Source organism: Delphinus delphis, chromosome 11 (assembly GCF_949987515.2).
Source record: "Delphinus delphis chromosome 11, mDelDel1.2, whole genome shotgun sequence".
Taxonomy (NCBI): Eukaryota; Metazoa; Chordata; class Mammalia; order Artiodactyla; family Delphinidae; genus Delphinus; species Delphinus delphis.
The window spans coordinates 22,992,764-23,020,620 of record NC_082693.1 but is presented as its reverse complement, the minus strand read 5'-3'; the positions used below and the strand labels follow the sequence as shown (position 1 = coordinate 23,020,620).

The following is a 27,857-nucleotide window of genomic DNA, read 5'->3' as shown; positions in this document are numbered from 1 at the left end:
AAATCAGAAGTACGATGAGGTATCACCTCACACCGGTCAGAATGGCTATCATCAAAAAATCTACAAACAATAAATGCTGGAGAGGGTGTGGAGAAAAGGGAACCCTCTTGCACTGTTGGTGGGAATGTAAATTGATACAGCCACTATGGAGAGCAGTATAGAGGTTCCTCAAAAAACTAAAAATAGAACTACCATATGACCCAGCAATCCCACTACTGGGCATATACCCTGAGAAAATCACAATTCAAAAAGAGTCATGTACCACAATGTTCACTAGCCCTATTTACAATAGCCAGCACATGGAAGCAACCTAAGCGTCCATCGACAGATGAATGGATAAAGAAGATGTGTCACATATATGCAGTGGAATATTACTCAGCCATAAAAAGAAATGAAATTGAGTTATTTGTAGTGAGGTGGATGGACCTAGAGTCTGTCATACAGAGTGAAGTAAGTCAGAGAAAAACAAATACCGTCTGCTAACACATATATATGGAACCTTAAAAAAAAAAGTTTCTGAAAAACTTAGCTGCAGGACAGGAATAAAGACACAGACGTAGAGAATGGACTTGAGGACACAGGGCGTGAAAAGGGTAAGCTGGGACAAAGTGAGAGAGTGGCATGGACATATATACACTACCAAATGTAAAACAGATAGCTAGTGGGAAGCAGCCGCATAGCACAGGGAGATCAGCTCGGTGCTTTGTGTCCACCTATAGGAGTGGGATAGGCAGGGTGGGAGGGAGAGGCAAGAGGGAGGAGATATGGGGATATATGTATGTGTATGGCTGATTCACTTTGTTATACAGCGGAAACTAACACACCATTGTAAAGCAATTATACTCCAATAAAGATGTTAAAAAAAAAATTAGGGGATTTTTCCCTCTAAAATAGCTCTTATTCCTTAACTGATTCCTTGGGTTTTTTTCCTTTCCATTTCTTTGAGATATAATTGACATATAGCCACTGTACAAGTTTTAGGTGTACAGGATAATGACTTGACATACCTACACTGTGATATGATTATCACAGTTGAGTTTAGTTAAACTAACATCTATCACCTCCTATAGATACCAGAAAAAAAAACATTTTTCCTTTTGATGAGAACTTTTAGGATCTACTCTCTTAGCAGCAGCTTTCAAATATACAATATAGCAATGTTAACTGTAGTCACCATGCTGTACTTTACATCCTCAGTACTTAGTTATAGCCAGAAGTTCATACTTTTTGACTATCTTCATCCAATTCCTCTTCCCACCAACTCCTTGTAACGGCATATTTTAGCTCTCTCTTACATTTAAAAAAGAAATGCTCTTTTCTCCTTGAATTCACTTTCATTCAATTCAAATTTCATATTCTCATTACGTAATTATGAGCAACAGATATAAAAAGTAAAGATGCCATTTGATTTCTTCTCGCTACTTACAATAAAATGTTAGAAGAGAGGTGACCAAAGAAGCAACTGTTAAATATAAAGGAGCCAAGACTATTTACTTGAAAAATTAAACTGTTTCTCATTCCTAGTCTCCCTAGATGGAACATTACATATTAAAATTAAGAAATGGTTTGAGGGCAAAGATGAAGCACAGGTGCTGTCAGGAAAACAGTCTTAAGATGAAACCACAGGTGTAGCTTTGTGAAGACAGGAAAATTCAAGGTGGTGCTGTCTCATTGAACCTTTCAAAAAGATCAAAAACTCTAAAAACAAAGGGATATCTTATAGTGGCCTTACAGGGAACCTAAGGCAGTAAAGGGCTTTTTGTGAAGATATTTGCAGATATGCTTTTATCTAATAGAGTGATTAGGCTCAGTAGTTGTGGCACACGGGCTTAGTTGCTCCGCAGCATGTGGGATCTTCCCGGACCAGGGCTCGAACCCAAAATTTTCTTCCATGATCTTTTTTAAAAAAAACTGAAAGCTGTCACTTTTTATTAACTGACCAGATTACAAAAATAATCATGGTAGACATCTTAGTTCATCCTTCTAATAGACGTGTTGATCTGGTCTACCCTATTGCCAACATCTCTACCTTCTAAAAAGTGGGTGGTCTTTTTCTTCACTCCACCTCACGAAGATAATTTGAAGGGCCATAGGAAGGCGTTTGCTTCTTTGAAGCATTTTTCAACACTACAGATCCCGTAAATCAGATCCTCCATGCAGATGACACCTTATTTACCAAGAAATCAATTAATCAATGTGTTATCTGTCAGGGCAATTTGCTTCTTTTTTTTTTTTTTCTGTACATGGGCCGCTCACTGTTGTGGCCTCTCCCGTTGCGGAGCACAGGCTCCAGACATGCAGGCTCAGCGGCCATGGCTCACAGGCCCAGCCGCTCTGCCGCATGTGGGATCTTCCCAGAGCGGGGCACGAACCCGTGTCCCCTGCATCGGCAGGCGGACTCTCAACCACTGTGCCACCAGGGAAGCCCGGCAATTTGCTTCTTATTGTTTTGCCATAACTACGCTTGTAGATCAGTTCACCTGCTGACCTCAGGTTTGGGTACCCCCATGCAATACATGGCTCCACAATCCCCAGCATGTTAACTGAAGTCCATCATCTTTCACAGTTACTGTCACACGTGACTAAAATAAATTTACATAATCTCACTTTACCCTCACTTTACTTATTCCCTACTTATTCTTTAGGAAGTAGATTATAACCTAGTACTGAAGATGACATCCATCTCCAAGGGATTCATATGTCTTTCCTGAATTACATAAGTGGTTTTGACATTGCCCAAGTGTTTACTTATTAATAAAGAGAGGGAAAAAACACACATTTCAAATAAAGAGCCGGAGGTCACAATAATTGCGGGGATAAAGCAAGTCAGTAATCCACCTGAGAAAAGAACCATGTCTTTGATGTTATCAATGGCACTTTCAATGACAGAGTCTCTTTAACATGAAGAAACTATTGAGTCTATAAATACCTCTTCTGGAGCACTTGTGTTAAATGGGTCGTGACTGGGAGATCCCATTACTGGCGTAGATGACAGGTTTTTCTCCAGATCGCTAAAGCCCTGTGCGTCCAGCAAAGTGGAGAAGGAACTGGACGGGAGCAGGTCTTCAAAGTCACCATCTTGGCCTAAGCAACGACAAAGCGGAAAGTGGACACCAGCAGCTTTTCATGTTTTACTTTTGGAGGAAGATAAGAATCCCAATTATCTTGAATATAAAAATTTTTCTGATCCCTAAAAATCAAAGAGTCAACTCCTGGCATCGCTTGAAGAACAACAACGTGGGACCTAGGAAACGGCATCTTAAACTGTGAGCACCTAAGGCCCAGGGACTCTTGGGCCACATGAGTATCCAGTAGTGGTATTAGTAGAGGTATTAATTACTAGTGGTTTAATAGATACAATCATAGACTCACAGCATTGATGTTAAAAGTTAACTTAGTCCAACAACCTTACTGTAATTCTGTGTCAACATTTGGGGCTTTATAAATTTCAGTTCAGAAATAACCCAGCTGAGGAATACCAGTGGTACAACAAAACTGATTCTGAACAGCAACGAAGTCACCATTTAGACAACTCCATTTTCATCGCTACTGTGGTCTTGAAAAAACATAGAAAGGAAAAAAGGAAAAGAAGAGAAAATAGATGACCCTTTGACTCTTAAGAGGATCCTTTTTTGCCATTCATTTCATTTTAAAGTAGAAAGAATGGCCTAATGGAGAGAAGGAACCACATAACCAGCAAACCAGCAACTTTGAGAATTTTTTTACATCTCTAGAAATGAAAAGGATTAAGTGCTGAACAACAGTGCCAGATATTCTTTCTTTACAAACAGAATGGTCCTTCCAACTATTCTCTGAATAATACAAAATGGCAAATCATATACTTGTTTAAAGATACTAACTAGACATAGCTTCTTAATTTAGGTTTTTATTAGATTTTTACTCTAATTTTATTAGAATTCAGGTATTCTTAAAATTCCCTGAGGATTGTCTAAATAAATATAAATCCTAGTGAGAAATCACTGTTTACATAACTCTTCAATAGAACAGGACATAATTTTCAATGGTTTATAAACATCTATCCTGCTGTACACGGTTAAAAACTATCTTTTTTAATTATATGCTTATATGCATAGAAAAAAAAGGCCAGAAAGAATTACGTGAAAATGCCAGCAATGATCATGCCAGTGCAATTTTGAGTGACTTTTTACCCTTTTTATCTGTTTTCCAAGTGTCTTACAATGTAGTCTAATTACAGAAATCAATCTGCTCTTCCTTGATTTTTAAATATTAGAATTATAGTGTTGAGATTCTATAAAATCAAACAATGTTTTAAATGCTATGACTATGTAAAAATTAATTACTTGAGAATTTGCAATATTCTTTAGAAGAGAGACTCCTGTGAAGGTTTAGAAAATGGTGAGTGGTAAGAATTGTCATAAGTCTACACTGATAATTAGAGGTTCATTTGCTCATTCAGATATTTATAAAGTCTTAATAATAGGCCTTCTGGACAAAAAGATGAAGATCCATTTTTTTCAAAGATCCTGGTCTAGGGCTTCCCTGGTGGTGCAGTGGTTAAGAGTCCGCCTGCCGATGCAGGGGACACGGGTTCGTGCCCCGGTCCGGGAAGATCCCACATGCCGCGGAGCGGCTGGGCCTGTGAGCCATGGCCGCTGGACCTGTGCGTCCGGAGCCTGTGCTCTGCAACGGGAGAGGCCACAACAGTGAGAGGCCCGCGTACCGCAAAAAAAAAAAAAAAAAAAAAAGATCCTGGTCTAAAGCAGCATTTTCTTTCTTTGTGAACCCATCAAGATTAAAATTTCAAAATCCGAGTGTCCCATGAGTACCTACCAAAAGACTTATTTCCAGCACTTACTTTTTTTTTTTAATAGCTACTGATATGTGTAATTCTAGGTAATTTCTTTTTTTTTAAACATCTTTATTGGAGTATAATTGCTTTACAATGGTGTGTTAGTTTCTGCTTTATAACAAAGTGAATCAGTTATACATATACATATATCCCCATATCTCTTCCCTCTAGGGGACTCTTCAATAGAACAGGACATAATTTTCAATGGTTTATAAACATCTATCCTGCTGTCACGGTTAAAAACTATCTTTTTTAATTATATACTTATATGCATAGAAAAAAAAGGCCAGAAAGAATTACGTGAAAATGCCAGCAATGATCATGCCAGTGCAATTTTGACTGACTTTTTACCTCCCTCCCTCCCACCCTCCCTATCCCACTCCTCTAGGTGGTCACAAAGCACCAAGCTGATCTCCCTGTGCTATGCAGCTGCTTCCCACTAGCTATCCATTTTACATTTGGTAGCCAGCACTTACTTTCAAAGCAAATAACCCCAACTAGGCAGTGCTAATGAACAAGAGAACTTTCAAAGTTCTTCACATTTTTGTGTGTTTTGAATGACCCCCAAATCTTTGCCACATTTGTGGATAGCCAACTGGCCCATCAGCAGATAAAATAATAATAAATACAACAAAATGCATACTATCTTTACCTAGATGTTTTACTTTTTTTTTTTTTTTTTTTTTTTTTTGCAGTACGCGGGCCTCTCACTGTTGCGGCCTCTACCGTTGTGGAGCACAGGCTCTGGACGCGCAGGCTCAGCGGCCATGGCTCACGGGCCCAGCCGCTCCGCGGCATGTGGGATCTTCCCAGACCGGGGCACGAACCCGTGTCCCCTGCATCGGCAGGCGGACGCTCAACACTGCGCCACCAGGGAAGCCCCAGATTTTTTAAAAACACATTCAAAGCTGAACACAATCCTCCTCAACCACTTCCATGTTCCTTCTCTAGGCTTCCCCCTCTTGGTAAATGGAACCATCATCTGCTAGTTGCTTTAGTCATAAATGTTGATCTTTCCTGATGCCTTCTTCTTCTTCACTCTCCTCATCTAATTCATCACACTACTGAGTTGATTCTAACACCAAAATACGTTTCCAATCAGCACCATCAGATCTTCCCACTGCAATACTGCAAGGGCCTCTTGATTGGCTTCCCTTCCTTCCAACACTGCTGGAATAGTCCCAGTGGTCCACAGTCCACGATGGTCCATTTGTCACAAAGATCATGCGGTTGACTTGTTCAGACCATTCAGTGGATCCCTCTGGGCTCGAATAAGAGCTGAACTCCTCACTTTGCATGACCCGGCCGTGCTCACCTCTATTATCTCATCTTGTCTCACTCTCCCCCCTGCTCACTACCTTCTAGGTACACTGGTCTCCTTTTGTTTCTTAATAAACACACCAAGGTCTTCTTTCCCCGAGGCTCTTGCAGGTACCGTCCTTCTTTCTCTCTGCAACGTTACCTAGTCAACTCCGTGGAGAGGCTCTCTCTGGGCAACCAATCAACAGTGTACTCATCAGCTGACACACTTTCTGGCAGAGAACAGATGCCTAATAACATCACTGAATGAATGAAAGGAGCAACCTAACTTGAAATAATGGATATACTTCATGAAAGAAATTGAGGCCAAATGTAAAAAAGTTCACAGCCACTTAAAAATCAAGTAAAGCAGAGAAGTCTTTAGAGCTACACTACCTTTTTTACCTTGGGCCAGTACCACTGTATCTTGCATTTTCTTATACCTGTTCAGGCACTGTCGAAGATCTTCTATTTTCCGATCCTATTAGTAAAATAAATTATCATCTTTAATATTATGATTTTAAAACAACAAAAGTAATTGTGACACAAAGAATAAGTAGACATGAATTATTTACATTATTCAAAGAATGCTTCTAAACTTTAGTAAAACTGGTAATGTTCAGAATATTTTGCCTACATACGTCAGAGACATAGAAAAAGTACCTCTAAAGTTAGAGATCCTATCCTTCAGCTGCCATCTTTAAAAAACAAAAACAAAACAAGGTAATAAGACACAAAACAAAACAAAAAAAAAAAACAAGAAAAAAATCAACTTCCTTTACTCTCCTAAGGCAGAGCTTGAAAGAAAGATCTACACCTGCTACCTTTACCAGCTGCCATTAATCACCATCTGGCTTTTCCCTTCTCCAAACACTCCACCAAAGCTGCTTCAATTACTGATCAGTGACCTTCTCTTTACTAAAAACAATGGACACTTTTCATCCTTTTTCTAATTTGACTTCTAGATGGCACCTGATTGACCCCCACTCTTTCCTTCTTTCACTTTTCTCTCCACTCTTTCTTTTCTTCTGTTTTGATTTGTTAATTCCTTGACCAGATAAACATTCTACTTCCATAACCCCCACTATCTTCCCAACCCAGAATATAAAATGTTAGAGCTTCAACGTGTTGTCCTTTACCCTCTTCTCTCTTCCCAGACCCTCAGTGTGGTAAATTATAAAAATGGGCTCCCTAGCTTCCCCGACATGGATTTGGGGCATGGCCATGTGACTTGCTTTAGCCAATGATATATAACAAATGTGGTTCAGAGCAAAGGCTTGAAAAGTATTTGCACATTGGGGCTTGCCCTCTCTTGCTGCCCTAGGGAACCCTGAGGCCACTACATGAAGAAGCATAGGCTAGTCTACTGGAGGATGAGAGACCATTTGGAGAAGAGACAACCCAGCTGGGGTCAACCTAGACCAGTCAATCACCAGACATGTGAGTTACACCATCTTAAACCACCCATCCCCATTCTAGCCACCAGCTAATGGTAGAGATCAGCAAAGCCAGCCCAGACTAGAAGAGCAATCTAGCCCACCTACAATAGTATGAGAAATAATAAATGTGATTTATCATGGAGCAAAAGCAAACTGACACATGAACTATAGTTTTGTCCCCACCAATCTATATATTTCAACTCTACATTTCTCCTAAAATTGATGGGGTTCACTCCCCACCAATCTATAATCCTACATTAATCCTAAAATTTAGGTTGATTTTCCAATTTTCTATGAGATACCTCCTTGTAATGTCCCATGAACACATCAAATTGAGTACATCTAAAATGAAGCTCATTATTTGCCTCCAGTATCTCGGTCTCTGCTTGGATTCCCTTAACTCTTTTATGGGCACCATCATTCACCCCACTGCTCAAACCAGAAACTTACTCCCAAATCCAAAGATTTAAAAATCTTGTCGACCTGTGAATTTCTCTAAAATCCCTTCCTTCCTTACCACTTCACTGCCATTGCCTTATTTCAGCCCGTCTTCATTTCTCACCTATTCTAACAGCCTCTTAATTCTTCTGTCTTCATTCTCCCTCCCTTATTCTTGCTTCCATTCTGCCACTGGAGTTAGCTTTCTAACATGGCAATTTAATTATCTCACTGTCCAAGGTCTAAAGCTGAGAACCCAAATCATTACATCATTAGCCTTGCCACAGCACTCTCTCATATACCCAACTCCTCGACCTGTATCTCCTGCTCCAGAACTTTCCCAGCACGCACTGGCTGTTGTTTCAAGCCTTGGTTTTGAGCCATGTTTTCACTCATGGATCCTTTGCCCAGAATCCTTCATTTTCCTGATGAATGACTCTTTGCTCTCCCTCAGAATTTGCCCAAATATGTCCTCTTTGAAGACTTCTTGGAACCACCAAGAAGTTATGTCACTCTCGCTGCTCCTAGAGAAGTTTGAGCATCTAGTAAGCCCTCATTCAACATTGGGAGTTTCATTTGTTATTGTTGCTTTTTGAGGGAGAGAAATTAAAACCAAATGAATTTTAGTGATTTTTTTTCAAATTAAATCTATGTGGGCAGCTTGCTAATGACTTTTCTTTTTATTTGATGTGGGGAAGACTAGCAAAAAGAAACCTATATATGGGTAGGTGGGTAGGAGAAAGAGTTTATTTCCATTGAACAAAGAACAAAAAGAATGAAAGGCAATAAATAAATATACAAACAGAGTAGGCAAGAAAGAATTAGAGAAAGAAGTTTATGATGAGAGAAAAAGATCAAGATAAAGTTCTTTGGCATTTGCTTGGTTTTTATTTCCTTGAAATTACTCTTTTCATGGGAAAATGTCTCCTTGTTCTATTCATTAAAGGACACGAGGGGAGAGCAGTTCTGATGACAGGAGCTGAACCTGCCTGCTGGGTATATGGCTGGTCAGGGAAGCCAAGAAGAAGCGTGTTTCCTTAGTAGGGTCCCTGCATCCCTGCTCTTAGCAGGATGAAGTAAGGAGAAGCAACAGCTGGAGGAAAGGCCCTCTTGGAGACCTTGGCATTAGGTGAGCATAGCTAAAACAAAGCCGAGTGCCATCCTTGATTACATGGTGCCTGTGCTTGTTTCCTGGTATCTCACCATCAGGAGAGCAGAGATAATCCCAGATGTGAAAGAGGCCAGGAGTGTGAAGGAAATAACATGTTCCTAGAGAAGAAAATCAACAGGATCATGAAGCTAAAGTTGCCATGGCTACCTCCTTCAGAGTTCATAGGGCAGTCCAGAATTTCCAGGGACCACAGAAAGGATGTACTATGGCCTGTATCCTTTGTCTCATTTGTCACCTGAATATAAAGAGCTGATCTGATAACCTGAACATTTTCTAAATTCAGGGCGGTGGTTGGGAGGGGTAGATTCTCAGTGGAGCCAGTGCTGCTGGTCTCCATTCCTGTCTGTGCAGCACAAGTACGTCTATGACCCGCCCCCCGAGAGCAGGCCCACTTGGGCAGGAAGGGAGAATGCTTGCCTCTTAACGTCAGCTGTGTTTAGGCGATGTTCTTTCAAACTGGGATATCTGATGAGAATGCATGGAATGATCAAAATGATGTTATTACACGTCCAAATAAACACTTAAATTTCATCTAGTTACCTTTTCTTCATTTGCTGCCATCAAAGACTCCACAGCCTTTTTCATTTTTTGTACTTCAATATCTGAAATATCACAACAGCAAATCAGAAGTCTGTTTAGTTAACTTGTGTGACAATAACAAGAAGCTACTGACTCTTCAGATCGAAATGTTGCAAGGTAAAGATGTTAATGATTTGTTCCACTTTCTTTTTTTTTTTTAAAAGGCACATTTACCATTCATATTCTCTTTTAGGGAAAACCTGAAAAATGAACACTTTCTAACTCACCTTAATAGTCATCATTCCAGAAAGAAAACAACTACCCTCTCTCAAAGGAAGAACAAAATCCTCATAAGAACACTGAAGATGAAATTTCAGTGCTATAACAATAAAAATACAGGGCTTTCAAAGAAGAAACTTATAAAGCAGGTGAAAGCAATGAATGGTGTATATATGACAAGAGCAGAGAAAATGATGTTCGGTTATAACCAAGATGGAGACACAAATGGTAAGAGCCTGAAGGAACGTGATATTTACATGAGTATCATGCTAAGCAGCTGGCTGTAGGTTCCATACAGAAGGATAACAAGTACTTTGCTTCATCTATAAACTTCATTTCCAGTACTATTTTAAAACGTTTTTAAACAATACTATTTTAAAAGGCCAAAGTAAGTGATTCTCCTTAAAATGTGACATTCAAATACAAAAGCATGTTACTTTAGTAATAAAAAAACAAACATTTTAAAAATGGAAAGTCAACCCAAACTGCAATCACAAATTAAAAAAATTGAAACAGAGGAAAATGTTCAGCTAAGGTTGTCTGCTTTTGAGGACAAAAAAATACTACTGAAGGTAAATTTTAAAACAGTGGAGCCTCATTCAGCTCTGATACAATACTTTCAATTAAGGTATACTGTTTAGGAACTGCTTTTCTTCTTTTTTTTTTAATGGCAAATTCCCTTAAGAACTTAATGTCTGGAGGAAAGTCCACTAAGGCTTTATCGATTACACTGCATTAACTCTAGTCTCTGTTAGTCAGCCTGGGTACAATTTCTTTTGTAACACAAGAGGATATGTTTATAGAAGCCCTTAATATAGATCTCAGTGAAAAAGTGGGCTCCAAAACATTGGAAAACAAAAGCAAAGTTCAAAATAATCTTCACCTGTGGTAAACCGTAAAAACAGTAGGTTTTCATAGGAGCATAAACATTATTTTCTCCTCTGACCCTGTATCTCCTGGGCCACGGAGAAAATGTTTCCTCACCTCCACCATTCTGGGTGCTCTGCTATACCCTGCAGAGCAAAAGGGCTGAACCAGGAGCAATAAGCAAAACGGTCTTTTACTCCTTGTTTTATTGTTTGTTTATTTGCCCTCTATTTTGTATACTCTGAAGAAATGGGGAGCTTATTGATGAAGCAATTTTACATCTTTGGGGAGAGAAATGTTTTAAAAACACATGCAAAGAACAGTCCAAGTAGTACTTTTGGTGAATGTAAAGGCTGATGGAAATACACCAAAAACCTTACTTTTGTCTTTGAGCTTCTTTTTAAAATTTTCATCTGTGCAGGAAAACCCATTGAATTGGAAGTTAGCATACATTACAACAATAAGTAATATTTTAAAAGCACTATTACTTGGTCTCCTTTTACCTAAAATAAAGAGACTCTAACCTCATAAAGACTGAATATTAAGCATTATTTTATGACTTTAGGACTGATACTACAATATAACATGCCCTCTGTGAGGTTAGAAAGAGAATCTAATGTAGTTAATCAGAAGATGTAAATCTGAGTTACTACCTCTGTTACTTCACCTTTCTGAACCTTGATTTTCTTGTATTAAAATTGGGCCTTCAGAGTACAAGTGCTTCTTACACTAACTGTGATGAAAAACCAGCTAATGTTGCATTGGTTGTTTTTTACATTTCCATTACAGTCTGATATGTGACCCTCCTGAATGTGATTAGGACATTGCTTATGTCATATTCATCTCACTGCTCAAGTTCAGCAGCACTGAAGTGGTCCATCGCCTCCTGTTCACCAAGATGAGTCCACTGATCACGCAGGTAGATGTTATGGCAACATCAGATTCCACGAAGTTTCTAAGCACTTGCTCTTAGTGCCTGGCTGTGTACTGCTGACAAGTGGTTCACAGACCACTGCTACTGCTAGTCCTCAGATCCGACTTTGGGTAGCATTACTCTAGCATAGCCAACATAGCCTCTAGCCCACATAGCCTCTATGATTCCATTTTTTTCCTTAGAATCTTGAAAGCATGACCTGTCTGTGAGTGTCCTTGAAGAACATACATTCTACACATGCCAAAATAGAGGGGAAAAATCCATTTCCCTCAATGTTGGATGAATTGAGTTTTCTGATGGAGAGGGGATTGTGATACCTACAGGTAAATAAAGCCAGGGTATTCTAGAGCCAAGAAGACTTTGGAGGTAATCTAATTCAAGCCCCTCATTGTACAGACAATAATAGATAAAATAGACAAAACAGATAAAGCAATAGATAAAAATGTACCAAATCTACACTAACTGGAATTTGTTCTGTTTTGAATGAGTCAGAACTTGCTTTTGCCATACCATTTGTTATAACAAAGAAAGGTTAAATTTGACCGAGTGTTGTCAGATGTTACAGGCATATACACTTCCAAATATAATTTTTTAAAAACCCACATTTCATTCAAGTTATTTTCTAGCGGGTATAACCTACATTATGAAAAATTACAGTCCATATGATGTCCAGGACAAACCTCCTCAATTTATGAAAACAATTTTTTGGATAAATTCATACAGTTTTCCCAAAACGGAATTAACCTATTTTGCTTTCTAGAAGGTTGAGGGCTCAATGCATGGTAAGAAATGTTCATTAACTTTCCAAAGATACACAGCCTTCCCTCTCTCCTCTCAAAAAGGCAGGCAAGGTTCCTAAATGCCTTACTTTATGTTGTCTCAAGTTCAGTTCAGAGGGGAATAATCTTGGGACATAGTTTTGGTTCCTTTTAATTCTTTTTGACACTTCCTTGTATTGCAATTTGGACATGATGGGAATTTACCGTGTAATCTAAAATAAAGTCCCACTAAAGAAAAGAGGTGCCCTTCTCCAGCTGCTCAAGAGGAAGTTAATAGATGCCCAAGCACAGTAAAGAGGCTTGGAGGAGTCCCTGCAGTCCTGGGCCCAGATGGCCTCTGCTACTCCTCTCTCTCTTAGATGCTAATGGTACACATCATCTAACATCAGTTTCTTTTATAGATCTTGGACGACTTTAACAAAACAAGAGAACAAATGTTAAATACATATTCTTACCTCGATCAAGAATTTCAATCCCTTCTCCTTTCATCTTGCAAACCAATTTTTCTTGTAGTCTTTTTACTTCAGATTCCTTCTCTTCCAGCTGTTCTTTTAGAGATGCCAGTTCCTCCTACAAATGATGAATTCATTTAAAAAGAGTAGATTATGACTAAAAGGGAATATTCAGAGAGTCTGTTAACTCTTAAGTCAATAATTAGTTTTTGTGAATGAAACAAAAAACTACAAGAATTTAGACGCAAACTTCAGAAATCAGACAGTGGCAATGATAAGCAGGAAGCAAGACAATTAATAAAAGTACAACTTATAATAATTATGGTATAATTATTTCAAGTTTCCTTGTGACCAAATTAAAAATAAATCTTTTAAAGTGTGATTAGGACTAGGGCAGCCCTAAGGTTTAAATCTTATGTTAGGTAAAAAATCTGACCAAGTTAATCCAGGAAGATAATCATTAGATGCTTAGTGTCATACAAGCAAAACAAAATGCAAATTGGAAAGTAATATACTAGACTTGCTTGACATTTATTCAGCATTTCAAGATGGCACTCATGTTCCCTGGACAAGACAGAGCTTAATTAGTGGGTAAGGTAGCACGCGATGAACAACTTTAGCCAAATCACGGGACTAAATAATTCATCCTCATCACTAAGGTAAAAGAATAGAATCTCCTACAACAATGGAAAAAAAGAGATTTAGAAAACAGATTTTAAGTCTTTTTTTTTTTTAAACTACACAACTATTTAAGACCCCAAATCCAATGTGCTATTTACTAATGTTTGTTTCTGTTTCATTTTGGTAAGGAATTAGCTTTGACAAATTTAAGTTTTGCTGGCTGTATTTAACCCAGGAAATAAAGCCATGCAATGCTAATAAGTACACCTTTATTTTTCTTAATATAGTTTCAGTCTCTAAAGATACGTACTATGTTTGGTATTATGAGAAGATGTAGCTCTCCAATGGAGCTAAGAAGTTGGCCCTATAGTTTTTGTTTATGGTAGGAATGGACACCAAATACAAGGAATTTTCAGTAGCACTGGCAAGAAGTGCTGCCTGTTCTCACTGTGCTTCTAAGCAGTAACTTCTACTCACTGCCATGACAGAGTTAACCGATGCACACATTTATCGCCAAGAAGGAAGAAAACAGTGTCTACTATTGATACCAGAATTCTTTCACAGCTGAATTGCTGCAATTATTTTACTATGCTTGAATCTCAGAGAGTCCAAGACAGTGAGATTTAATTTATAAACGAATACTTTTATTTTACCTGCTTATTGTTTTTCACTATTTCATATGTTTCTGAAAACAATATTAGGGATTGTATTGTCCCTCTCATCAGCTTTAAACATATTTTTAAAGAACAGGTGACACACACACAAAATGAATGCACACACCACTAAAAACACCATCACAGCAAAACAACACAAGCCAGAAAGCAACAGGCCATGGACCCCATTACCCAAGGTCTACTACACCTTCAGGGACTCCCACTTTTGCTCCATCCGCTGCTTTTCATACTGCATCTGACCCACCTTGATTTTCATGCTAGAAAGTTTGGCCATTAAAGACTGGTAGAGAGACAGGAGGGAAAGAAAACTACAGATAGAAAAAGACAAGCTAAGTAACCAAGAAAACAGTATCAGTTTATAAAGGAGGTTAGATAATTAAGAGAAATGACAGGTTACGTTCTATCAGATTAGTTAAACCCTGATTCTTATTCAGAACAGTAGTGTTTAAATTCAAGATGGTCTCCAGCTTGGAGAAAAAGTTCATTCCCTTGTAAAATGCCTTCTCTATCATATACTAAGTAGAAAATGTATTTTATTTATATTATTGATTGTAGATAGTGAGCCATTTATATAAAAATTTTTGCCATTGTGAGAACTTACTTTGGTAGATTTCAGCTTTTTTTCATTCTGAAGTCTTTCATTGTCCATTTCAGTGACTCTTAACCTCAAATCATTGATCTCCTGCATTAGCCCCTGTCCAAAAAGCGACAAGGAAATACATTAGGAAACCAGTAACACACTTATCTACCAAAAGAGCAGCTTAGAAATCTTCAGTCAATAGCTCCTGAGTTAAAGCTGGATGAATGAGATCAGACAACTGAAAATGAATGTGTCTCCTTGAGAATTAAAGCATCTTTCCACTGAAAACATTGCCTCTGCCCTAAAATGATGCGATTGATTATGAAAATGAAAGGTGACTAAAATTTTAAGAAATGTAGCTGATCGCTTACTATCATTGTGCAAATATTTCTAGACTAAAAATCACTATATGAACTCTTATCTTTTAAAATAAACCAGAGAAATTTTCTTTAGTAAAGTCACTTACTTTTAGAGACTTTTCAGTGATATATGGATATTTACAAAAATACTTTAATAATTTCTTAATTTTTCTACAAAAATACACATTGTTCATCAGCCCAATCTTGGAGAATCAAATGAAATTTAAACACTTTAGACCAAGGATTCACAACTTGAGGGTAGATGAGGGCCTTATCATTTACAAATATATTCAGTATCATAATAATTTTATATTTGGAAAATGAAAAAGAACGCAATCCTAATGTTTTCATAATACAAATACAATCATACAACTTTTCTACTTTTATTTAAAAAAAACTAATTTGTGGGTTTCCCTGGTGGCGCAGTGGTTGAGAGTCCGCCTGCCGATGCAGGGGACACGGGTTCGTGCCCCGGTCCGGGAAGATCCCACATGCCGCGGAGCGGCTGGGCCCGTGAGCCATGGCCGCTGAGCCTGCGCGTCTGGAGCCTGTGCTCCGCAACGGGAGAGGCCACAACAGTGAGAGGCCCGTGTACCACAAAAAAAAAACCAAACAAAACTAATTTGCTAATAAAATTTGTCTAAATATTCTGAGCAATAGTGACATATCTTTGTCCAGAGCCCAGAGAATAGGAAAAGGAAATTAAAATGTGAAACAATACCAACTCATCCAAAAGAAGGGCTCAAATACTCTGTGAAGACTTTTTTTTTTTAACCACAAGGCATGAAAACCCCACCAATGGTTAACGTGTTTTTGTTCCTTTCTTTTCAAGACATTTATTCCTGAGCCACAGATTCACAGACAGAAAAGAATTACACAAGAATGCTGTAAAAAACAAACAGAACAATGCAATAAGAAATAAAAGTTTTTTATTGAGGGATTATTCTAAACTTCTAAGTGTAAGAATTCAATCTCACAGGGGCTAGAAAAAAGGATGCTGTTGTGAAATACACTTCTCAGAAAACCTACAAGCTTTTAAATTGTAGTTTCTTGTAAAAGGGGGAAAAGTACTACCTAGTATTATATAATTACTTATTAATATTAATTATAATTACTATTAATACAATGTTTCAATAAGAGGATATCTATTTTCTCCTTTTATGAATGAGGTAAATAACTGACATCATTTAATAACATTTTAGTTGTGAGTCCTTATGTACAAGTTCAGAATTCAAGTTCAAGGAAAAGGTCAGTTTCTCCCATTTATTTACCTCCCATTTATTAACCATCTTTGCATAATACGAATTCTTAGTAGCCTTCCTTAATCAATCTGGTCTTTCTTACATATATTTTCCCACTTTCTTATTGGTAAAAAAACAGCTTTGAATTCTATTGGATTGTTGTATTTTACCACTTCCTTTAGAAACAGTGGCAATTTGTAAAGAAGAAACAAATGAATAAAATAGAATTATAAATTGAGGTCATTTTTCTACTAAAAAAAACCTACCCAATCATGCTTTGTAGCAACACCATAAATATGAACATAAATTTCTAATCTGAAAGAAGCCCTACCTTCCCATGAAAAGTCAAGCTGGAAAATCTGGAAGTAGCTCCTTAACATGAAACTTTGAAAAATGTAATACAAATTATTTCCAATTAACTTCTTATCAGAAGTTCAGTACTGTTTTGAAAAGAAAATCCCTGTTATCTTTTCCTTTTCAGAAAACTCTTCAGGGCTCCACAGAAACTCATTTCTGATATCTGTATTCTTACCACAAGGGGGCACCATTGAACGATGCCAAACATCTATCAGCAGTTCCTGGGACAGGCAAGCCCTCAATCTTCCAAAGTTTCAAGACTCTTACCCCCAGTCTTTTGGAAGTATCTATACTTCTTCCCCCACTCCAATGTTTTCTTAGAAATTCATCTCCAAATAATCTAAAATTCTAAGACAATGAGCATTCTATGCTCATTCTAAGAAAATGAGCATATTCAATTTTAATTTTTTAGTTTTAATTTTGAACACTATTTTCATGTTTAACAAAGTTTATCATATATCCCATAATCTCTGAGTATGTGCATGCTACATTTTAACAATAGTGTTGAATGTTTATTAGAAAATTATCAGGGATTACTACAAGTTTGATAACAAGATCACCTTCCATATGATTGAGACAATGCACGAGCAAAGCAACTAAACCCCAAAAAAGGATTTATAAAAAATGCAGACAAACTCAAGAGATGTAGATATTGCTCTGGGGTCTTACAAAAAAAAAAATCCTAAAACAGCTACTTCAATTTAGTCCCAATATTTGGTTAACATCTCATATCCAAATTAACCACACCTGTGCCGGTTAAGACTTTCCCTAAACTTTGTGTGTATAATAAGGCCACCTCTTAATGCCCCAAAACGATAAACTTCTTTCCTGACACCAGAGTTAGCTCCACTGCCATGTTATCCATCTGTTGACTGAATTCTACCAATGTGTTCTGTAGCAGCTGTGGAGTCAGGGAAAGACAGAAGGGAAAAGAGGAAATATCCAAACAGATTTTTCAAGAAAGCACAAAAGCGAGAATTTTAATGAAAGTAGGTAACTTCCTAAGTTTTGTTTTAAAAGCCCCAGTCTCAATTAAATGAAAAACATACTTATATAGGTGACTGACAAAGAGCTTTAAGATTAAAACATGAGCTAAGCTGGGGATTTCCTTTTGTTACTGAGCAAGTAATACATATACCAAGACTTTCCATAATAGTTACATCTTCGACAGAAAATTTAATTTTAAAAATAACAATGGAGTAAACCTTATTGCATTCAGCTCAAGGAAGGACTTTCACACAGTGGATAACATATGTGGATAATATATATCATATCGTGATGGCATGGAGTGAGCATAAAACAAATATTTGAAATGAAGATAGAGGGGGAAAGTAAGTAAATGATTTCTCCTCTCTCCTTCTTGGTAGCCAATTTTCTAATTCAGTATGACACCTCTCCATACCCCAACTGAGGAAACAAAATAAAGAGAAAGGAAGAGATGGCCCTAGGAGAGAAAAAATTTCTACAGTGCTTTATACTTAGTTTCAAATGAATAGATTTCATTTGGATATGCTCTGAACTCCGCCTTGACAAAAAAGCAATTAACAAATTAGAAAACCTGGATTAACAATAAACTAGGTCAAACAAACAAGAAAGCATGTTTAGCCAGGAAAATGGGTATTTCATGTTGTAGAATCTACCCTGAATTTCACAAAAGTATACTGAGCTGTATTTATGTGGAATGATTTACATGTGGATTAGACCAAAAGTAGAAGGCCAAATTAAATGACCTCTAAAAATCTGCGATTTTTATGATTACATAATGAAAGCATGTTTGCCATACACATTTAAAAATCTACTTACCATAGAGTAAGTAATCAGTGTGCTTAAATAAGAACTACTAGTAAAATCATGCACTTGAACCCATTATTTCCACAATGAAGAGAATCAGTATGGATGAACAGATGGACAGATGGATGCATGGATGGCTAGAATAGATAGACAGAAGCTCCAAATGTCCGAAAGTCAAAAGCATTTCTAAAGGCAAGTGAAAGGATTAATATTTCATATCAAAAGTCTCAAACTAGGGCTTCCCTGCTGGCGCAGTGGTTGAGAGTCCGCCTGCCGATGCAGGGGATGTGTGTTCGTGCCCCGGTCCGGGAAGATCCCACATGCGGCAGAGCGGCTGGGCCTGTGAGCCATGGCCACTAAGCCTGCGTGTCCGGAGCCTGTGCTCCGCAACGGGAGAGGCTACGGCAGTGAGAGGCCCGCGTACCGCAAAAAAAAAAAAAAAAAAAAAAAAAAAGCCTCAAAATACAAATTACCACTATCATTTAGTGATAAAAAGTCAGTGTAAGTTTATTCTTAAAAAGAAGCATGGATAATGAGGGAACATAGTAATTAACTGCCTCTCCTTCACAACTCCAAGGAATTTCAACTTGTTCTAGGAATACGTGTGTGCGAGATATATAAGTATGCATATATATGTGCATAGATACGTATATGTATATAAAGAGAGAGGAAAGGTATCACTTACTTCTGTGTCTCTGAATCTATCTTCGTAATCCAATCTGTCCTTCTCTACAGCTGTCAGTTTTAACTTCAAGTTAGATATTTCAGCCATCAGGTCCAACTTCTGAGTTTCTAAGGATGTCCTGCTCAGAAGCTCCTATTAGAATTTAAGAGAGACATCCAAAAGTTGTTTTATTGTGAACAGCCACATATGGATGTGTCTCGCTTATGACTGCGAAGCAGTAACTCTTAAGTAGAGGATGTGAAGATTAATCAATAATAGATACATTTGGAAAAAATTATTTGCTTTAGTTACCCTTCAAAGAGCCGAACTAATGCTCAATAAGCATTATATTGATACACACATATATAAACGTATACATTCTTAAGCCTGAAGATAACACTGAAGATGCTATTATGTTTGCTATGTGCCAGGCACTGTTCTTACAGGTATTCAGTGGTTCAGTCCTCCAAACAACCTTATGAGATAGAAACTCATAGGATAATTCATGAATTATTCTTATTCAACAGATGAGGAAGCTAAGGAACAGAGAGGTTAAGAACTTGCAGAAGGTCATTCAGCAAGGAAATGGCAAAGCAGAGACTCAACCTTAACAGTCTCGCTCCAGTGTGTATTCTACCTGCTGTGTTATAGGCCCTCTCATAGACGAGCATATGTGTGTGCACCCACATACATTACAAAATTTTTCCAATAAGTCATATAAGGTACTTATCTTTTTTCTTAATCATAAAATATACATTCATGGTTGGAAATTAGGAAACCATATGAAAGCATAAAGGAGACATTTAAAATTATCTACAATCCTATTAATATTTTATTCCAGACTCTAATTGCAGTGAACACTTTCTACTGTGTGTATGTGTTTAGAGACCTTCTACTCTAGGTTTTTTGCTTAAAATAAGCCAGGGGACTTTGCTGGTGGTCCAGTGGTTAAGACTCCACGCTTCCACTGTAGGGAGCGTGGGTTTGATCCCTGGTCAGGGAACTAAGATCCCACATGCCGAGCGGCGCAGCCAAAAAGAAAAAAAGTAAAATAAACCAGGCTACGTGAATCACGAAATTCACCACTGCATCAGAGCAAACGCAACATATAAATGTAGCATCTCAAATAGGCCAGCAGAAAAACCCCACCTCGGTACTCGCTTCTGAACATACCTGTTGCAGCATTTCTTCTGTGGCATTCAACTTCTCTCTGTGCTCTTCAAGGCAAAACTCCAAATCGCGAATCTTTTCTCCCTGAGCCTCTACCTGGTCTGTTAACACACTTACCTGTATTTAGAGCAAAATGTTGTAATGGATTAGGAAGACTTTGGGTCCCACTGCCAACTTTATTTCTCTACATAGAACAAAAACTGGGATGATGTTAACACTCATTTGGCTGTAAAACAAGAAATCTGAGAATTAATAAGAAACCAGACCTTCACACTCTTATTTATGTGATGCTTATTGGTCTGAGGACTCCTATTCAATTTTCAAGGAAGTTAGGGCTGATTGGGGATGTGCGACACTTTATAGAGAAAGAGCATATACAGAAACTATCTTTTTTGAGGGATGGTGGGGGTAGGAGGTGGTATTAGAGATTAAGAGAGGAAATGAAGTTAATGTTTGAAAGAGAAGTTATCGAGGACTATTTAAATCTGACGCTTGACAAACCAAGAGTCCAGGGAATCCAACCTCCATGAGATGTTTCATGATCACACCGTCCACGAATGTGTTCGAAAGCCAGGGTGTAGCTCAGAGGTGCAAGAGGAGCCACTGGCTTAGTCCTTCATCCTCAGTGCTTATTGCAAACCTGAGTTTGCCTCCCAACGATCACCAGCCTCGTAAATATGCTTCAGCTCTTTTGGCTCAACTACCAAAGTAAAACTACGTGCCAAGGATTTAAAGGATTATGAAGGAGAGGGAAACTCTGATTTAGCCTCCAAACAGGACTCCACTACCCACTTGGTGTTTGGTTTGGTCCATGAAATCATTTTTAAAATTGAAAAATTAAATATATATTCAGATTCAGAAATACTTATTCATATTTATGGAACAGATGTATGAATATATAGACACACATATATAGTATAAAAATCAGAATTTCTGCTATATATTAAAAAAGAAACAGATCACATCAGAAAATCAGATGACACTGTGCCTGTCATCAGACTGGCCCTTGAAGAGCAGAGGCTGAGAAGTGTTGTTCACATGTATGCTTGTTCTGCCACAGTCCTCACCGCTCCTGAACGTGTACAGATGGCCTACTGCGCTTACTTCTATAGGCAGTCTGGCTCCTGCGAGCATCTGAACTTGCCATCCCAATTTAAAATGGTCTTTGTAAGTTAAGTCATGAGGGAAAAACAGCATTTAAAAATCACTTGCCTGAAGAACGAGAGATTCTTTATCATTTTCTAAACGTGCCAGCCTTTCTTGATACACATCTCCATTCCCAGGGAGGTGTCCATTTGTCTGAAAAAGGAAGTGATACGGGTAAGCCTGACCCTCTTTAAAACTGAACTACTGTGAGGGACTTCCCTGGTGGCGCAGTGGTTGAGACTCATGCTCCCAATGCCAGGGGCCCGGCTTCAATCCCTGACCAGGGAACTAGATCCCACATGCATGCTGCAACTAAGAGTTCACATGCCACAACTAAGGAGCCAGCTAGCCGCAACTAAGGAGCCTGCCTGCCTCAACTAAAGACCTGGCGCTACCAAAAAAAAAAGAAGAGTAAAAACTGAACTACTGTGGGTAAATAAAAATTGCATATGTTTTTAATCCAAGGAACCTGAATTGAATTCAGCACAGCTGTTACTGCCCTTAATAGAAAATATGAGAAGGAAACATGGTTTACATACAAAGCAACAACAAGAACAAAAAACAACTCATGAAGAAGAAAATAATGACCCAAAAGGAACAGTGGCTACTGATAGTCACTGACAGTGGATGCCCACCTGGGCACGCAAAGCTTTGTGAGCATGCGGTCGGGCACAAAATCGCTCTTTCCCCCTGAATGCCTCTATCAGCGGGAATGACCTGGGAGGCCCTTCCATTCCTGCCTTCTCCTCCCGAAGTCCCAAATCCAGGACTACAAATGCCGGCCTTTACACGGGAAACAACAGGGGCAACTTACACCACCGGCCTCTTCCTGCTACTCAAGTCTTCAAATCACAGGACAAATCTTCCTTTCCCCTTTTTTTTTTTTTTTTTTGCGGTACGCAGGCCTCTCACTGTTGTGGCCTCTCCCGTTGCGGAGCACAGGCTCCGGACGCGCAGGCTCAGCGGCCATGGCGCACGGGCCTAGCCGCTCCGCGGCATGTGGGATCCTCCCGGACCGAGCCACGAACCCGTGTCCCCTGCATCGGCAGGCGGACTCTCAACCACTGCGCCACCAGGGAAGCCCTTCCCTTCCCCCTTTGAAGCCTTTCTCTTTTCCCCCAAGAGCTTAAGCACTGAGTCCACAATGACCTCCCCTTGCAGCACGGACTAGTCATGCTCATCGGTGATTTACCACATTCCGTTCTGAATTCATTAACTTCTCGTGGGTTTGCTTGTTCACCTACTGTTACTCTAAGCTTCCAGGCAGAGCCTGCAAACTGGTATCATCTTGTAACCTCCACAGCATCCAGCCCAGTACTCTACTTAGACTAGTGCTTACTCTTTTTTCTCCTCCCTTCTGCCCCCTTTTATCAGATTTGGGCATATATATGGATGGCACAAATGCCAAAGGAAGTACAGATTGGGAAAGGAAGTGTAGATTGTTTTCCTCGGCCGTCTTGTATTGCAATATATACAAGTGATTAAGGAGACAGATTGAAAAGGCTCACAGAGTGCAGACAACATAAAAATGTCGTTTTGAAATAGAGTAGTATATGTGCTGTGTCTCTTGGTATCTCATTTAAATAGTTCCTAATCACATAATGTGTAATCCCAATAGAAGTTCCTGATTCCTCATTCAAATACAACAGACATAAAAGCCAGTGGAGTCCAAAATGGTTAGATGGGGCCGCCCAGAGGTCAATTGAAAAAGCAAATAAACAACCTCAGACTTCAAGAAAATACACACTGTACATGCTTACTGCCCAGAACACGACTGATGTGACAGCAATTATGTTTCCAGAATTAAGTGCTTTTATCACTCTGCCTTTCCAATTAATGCATTTTTAAGTATAAATTCTGAGAATAACAAAAGTTATGTGTTGGGAAGGAAACAAAAACAAACAAAAATGGAGCTTCAACAAAAAAGAAAATTGCAGGATGTTTTTTCTCAAAACATCGGTGCACTGGATGTATTTCCCATGAGGCCACAAGAGAATCTGAAACTAATTTAGTTAAGCATGCACTGTGTGGATAAAATTTTTAACATCACCTGCTTGACCACACATACCTGCACAATTATCACAGCATAATTCTATTTATGTTGTAAACTGAAGTGCCCAGAATTAAATTACAAGTATTAGGAGGAGTCTGACGGAGTGGCCAGGATGACTTCCATCCCTGGGGACTACCAGGAAAATGAAATTTATGTTAACTTCTTGAGGACAGTTTTTTGGAAAAGAGCCAGGATGTGTAACGCATGTTCTCGATCTTAGAAAGTGCTGAGACCGGCCCTGCACAGCTTTAAATTCCTCATGTTGATTATGAACATTAGCGGGCATCTGCTTTTAAAACTACATAAACAATGTTTTATAAACATCCATTTCATTGGGTAGAAAAAAAAAGCTTTCTGCTCAGTGAAGACATAAAACAAAAATCCTCCTCTTCCTGACTAAAGGAAATTAGAGCAAAGTTAGAAGTGTTTCTAGGGCAGGTTCTAGAAGGGTTTCACGAAAGCACTGCCTATGATATGGAAATAAGTTGTTTCAAAACCAGTTCTACAAAATTATCCATTTAAAAATACTAAAAACTGACCACAATGAGCATACTCACGTTTCTTAACACTGTACTGATATTTACAAGCACTCATAACCCTCAAGAGTAGTTTATTTTTAAACACTAAAATCACTATAGGTACATAAAGCAAGAGCCACTACTGGAATGGTTACATGCTTTCAAAGCACTGTGCTGACTTACTCAAGCAGGTAAAGGTCTATTCTATTCACGTTTATTTCTGTTTCTGCTAATTTTGTTACCTTTGCCTAAAAAATGTTAGCAAGAGATAAATTCCATTAGGCAAATACCTTACCGCCCCTATTCTTCCTCCGTCTCCTGTGCTCCACCCCCCAGACCACCCCAAGCCTCCCCAAACCCGGCATGCTCTCTCACACACCAATTCTATTCCCTCTGCATGGACTGTATTTCCTACCCTTTCCTCCTTGTTCCTCATTCCTTAAGGTCCACCTCAAATGGGGCTTGGTCTGGAAAGTCTTCCTTGAATTGCCTGTTCACTTACATGCCAGTTACAGCATCCAGATGACCCTTCACTACAGCAGGCATCACACTGAAAGGACTAGGCTAGACTTGGCTACCTATGCGTCTCTCTCTTCCAACAGACGCTGCATTCTTTGTCGGTTCCTCTTTCCATCTGACGTGCAGTGAAGGACTGCAGCTAACTGACTGCTGAATGAAGGAACAATGATAGGTGTTCAATAAACATCAGACGAATAAAAGATGAATGAATGGTTCTATCCTGGCCTTCTTTCTTCTCAGTAAGACTTTTTTTTTTTTTTTTTTTTTTTTTTTTGCAGTACGTGGGCCTCTCACTGTTGCAGCCTCTCCCGTTGCGGAGCACAGGCTCCGGAGGCGCAGGCTCAGCAGCCATGGCTCACTGGCCCAGCCGCTCCGCGGCATGTAGGATCTTCCCGGACCGGGGCACGAACCCGTGTCCCCTGTATCGGCAGGCAGACTCTCAACCACTGCGCCACCAGGGAAGCCCTCAGTAAGACTTTTATTCACATTTCCTCTACCACCTGGTACACACACCCCTTTCCCCTCAAGCCTGTACCGCCCTCTTCCTACCACATTTAAGAGGTGACCTCAGAGCCTTTTTAATGCACAGTAATTGAGGTCCTCTTGCATGAACTCCCTCATATACTTCCTTCTTCAACGCACAACATTACGTACTGCCTCCTACGTCTTCCCTGTCTTCCTTCCTGCCAGTCTCAGGGGAACTGAGCCTTAGCTCCTTCCTAAAAGCTTACCATTCCTCTACTTTGGAACCTTGATTTCCTGTTTTCCTGAGAACTGACCTACAATTATTGCCTTTTTCCTCCTCACCATCAATTTCTTCCTCTCAATGAACTTTCGTCCATTCTCCTTTCCAACATCTACTCCAGGGCTCTGTGCCCACCCCTGTACGCCCTCCCACTCCTCTCTGCCTGTATCCTTCACAGAAATCCATCTTTCTTAGCCAGTTCCCACCTCCTCCTTATACTGTGCCATTCTCTTCTCCTCTACTGATTCCTCTTCTGTGTCTTGTCTTGAACTTCACAATTAACTATTCATCATATTCCACCAGGGAGGGCTTGCTAGTGATTTTACGTGAGTTGGTCACTTATTCTTCCCAACAGTACCTCAGTACGAAACTCTTACATTTCTTTTGATTCTCCCACGATGCTTACCAAACCCTAAGCTCATAATTAAAAACATATTTGGTATAAACTCTTGTTGAGTCGATTTAACATCCAAAACACTGAACACCAGCCCAAATTACTTTACTCAAAATCCCAGAGATGCCTTCAGAATAACTCTTTCTAGTTCAACTCATGACGCAACCCTACATTGACCACGTTCAGTCCAGCTGAAAGTTTAAGTCAAAATTGGAATCAACTGGAGGATTTCAACAACGTAATCGTCAACTAACGGTGTGTGGAAGGGCGGGAGTGTAGCACACCAGGGAGGGCAGGGCAGGAGATGCAGCTGGGCTGTAACAGTGATACTTTAATTTAATTAAGGAACCCATGGTGTTTGCCAGATCTTCCTGGCATAATGGAGGAAAAATGTCTACAAAGCTTGATTCCTCATAGAATTATAGAATCCTAGGGCCAGAAACCACACCCGAGAACGTGAACTGCCTGAACTCACGTGGCAGGTGCTACACGTAATATCAAGCACCATCTACTTTGGCCTTTGCCATCTAAGTAGGAGCTCTTCTTTTCATATTAACTTCCCCTTAATCATCAAATATAAATACACAATCAAGTAAAAAGATGTAATAAATGTTAACATCTTGCCTTATGTGGGTCTCTTTTTTAAAATGTTTTTTTACAGAAAATTTCAAATATATATAAAAGTAAAGATATAATGGTGAAACCCTTTGTACTCATCACCCAGTTTCAATAGTTATTAATTCACGGCAGGTGGGAGTCTTCTGTCTGTTATTTTTGCTGAAAGTATCATGCTGTGTTTTCCTCTGATTCTCTTAGTTCTGTTGGTTTGCATTAGCCTACACTTGGCCCTCTTTTGTCCCCAACCTTCATTTTTGGTGTGTTGTTCTTTCCTGAGTTCTGTTGTCCTGTTAAAATCCAAGATCAACATACAAACAGTGATTTGCCACAATTAAACTTATTTATAACATAGAACTCATTTTGAATATAACATTCCCAAATCAGAATGGTGAGTAACTAAATTAAAATAGGGAAAAGAAAATCAGTCCAATTTTATAAGGACAACAAATGTTAAGAAATAGTTGGACTAGTACTATCACACACACACACACACACACACACACACACACACACACACCCTCCTCATTCTCTCTCTCTCTCTCTCTCTCTCTCTCTCTCTCTCCACCCAGTAAATATATATAGTTTTAAAAACCCCCATGCTGGGCTTCCCTGGTGGCGCAGTGGATGAGGGTCTGCCTGCCGATGCAGGGGACGCGGGTTCGTGCCCCCGTCCGGGAAGATCCCACATGCCGCGGAGCGGCTGGGCCCGTGAGCCATGGCCGCTGAGCCTGCGCGTCTGGAGCCTGTGCTCCGCAACGGGAGAGGCCACAGCAGTAAGAGGCCCGCGCACTGTAAAAAAAAAAAAAAAAAAAAAAAAAAAAACACAAAACTGCCATGTCTTTTTGATTTCATGATTCTGTTTCTTAAAATTCAGTATCAACAAAGGAAAGCGGGGGGTGGGGGGGAGTTCCCTGGTGGCCTAGTGGTTAGGATTCCGGGCTTTCACCGCCATGGCCCGGGTTCAATACCTGGTTGAAGAACTGAGAATCCCGCAAGCCGCTGCTTGGTGCAGCCAAAAAAAGAGAAAGAAAGAAAGAAAGAAAAGGGAACGTGCAGTTCACTCAAGCTCCTTCAATTAAATGCTATCTTTAGCTACCAAAAGACATATCTAATACAGGGTCTTTCATGTCCTAATCACAGTATTATATCTGTACCACCGCATGCAAACATTTATTGCCTGCTCTCCTAGGAGAGACTGGGGAAGAGGAGAGAGTGAGATAAGACTTGAATCTGTCAGCCACAAATATCACAGTCATATTTCATTTCGGCCCAACACCGCAATAAGGCATCTCGTACTCTTTTGTCCTAAGAGTCAAAGAACACTACACCAGTAACGTTGGAAATCAAGCCACCAGGCAGAGGCGGTGCTCTGCTGCCCTGTCCTCGCACTTGATGTCGT

General features: G+C 39.3%; 1 protein-coding gene across 7 annotated transcripts in view; it reads right to left on the bottom strand.

Annotated features, from left to right (window-relative positions):
• PPFIBP1 (PPFIA binding protein 1) overlaps positions 1-27,857 on the bottom strand; it is a 177,850-nt gene that overhangs the window by 28,681 nt on the left and 121,312 nt on the right. For 3 of the 7 annotated variants that reach the window (XM_060024499.1, XM_069541193.1, XM_060024498.1), the window contains 9 exons: positions 21,678-21,764; positions 20,469-20,582; positions 19,317-19,448; positions 14,905-14,997; positions 13,012-13,126; positions 11,224-11,256; positions 9,719-9,780; positions 6,527-6,611; positions 2,930-3,084 (listed from right to left, as the gene is read on the bottom strand). In XM_060024499.1, coding sequence (XP_059880482.1) covers positions 2,930-3,084; positions 6,527-6,611; positions 9,719-9,780; positions 11,224-11,256; positions 13,012-13,126; positions 14,905-14,997; positions 19,317-19,448; positions 20,469-20,582; positions 21,678-21,764 — 876 coding nt within the window. The remainder of the gene's footprint in view (positions 1-2,929; positions 3,085-6,526; positions 6,612-9,718; positions 9,781-11,223; positions 11,257-13,011; positions 13,127-14,904; positions 14,998-19,316; positions 19,449-20,468; positions 20,583-21,677; positions 21,765-27,857) is intronic. The other 4 variants (XM_069541192.1, XM_069541194.1, XM_069541191.1 and 1 more) reach the window with 3 other exon arrangements.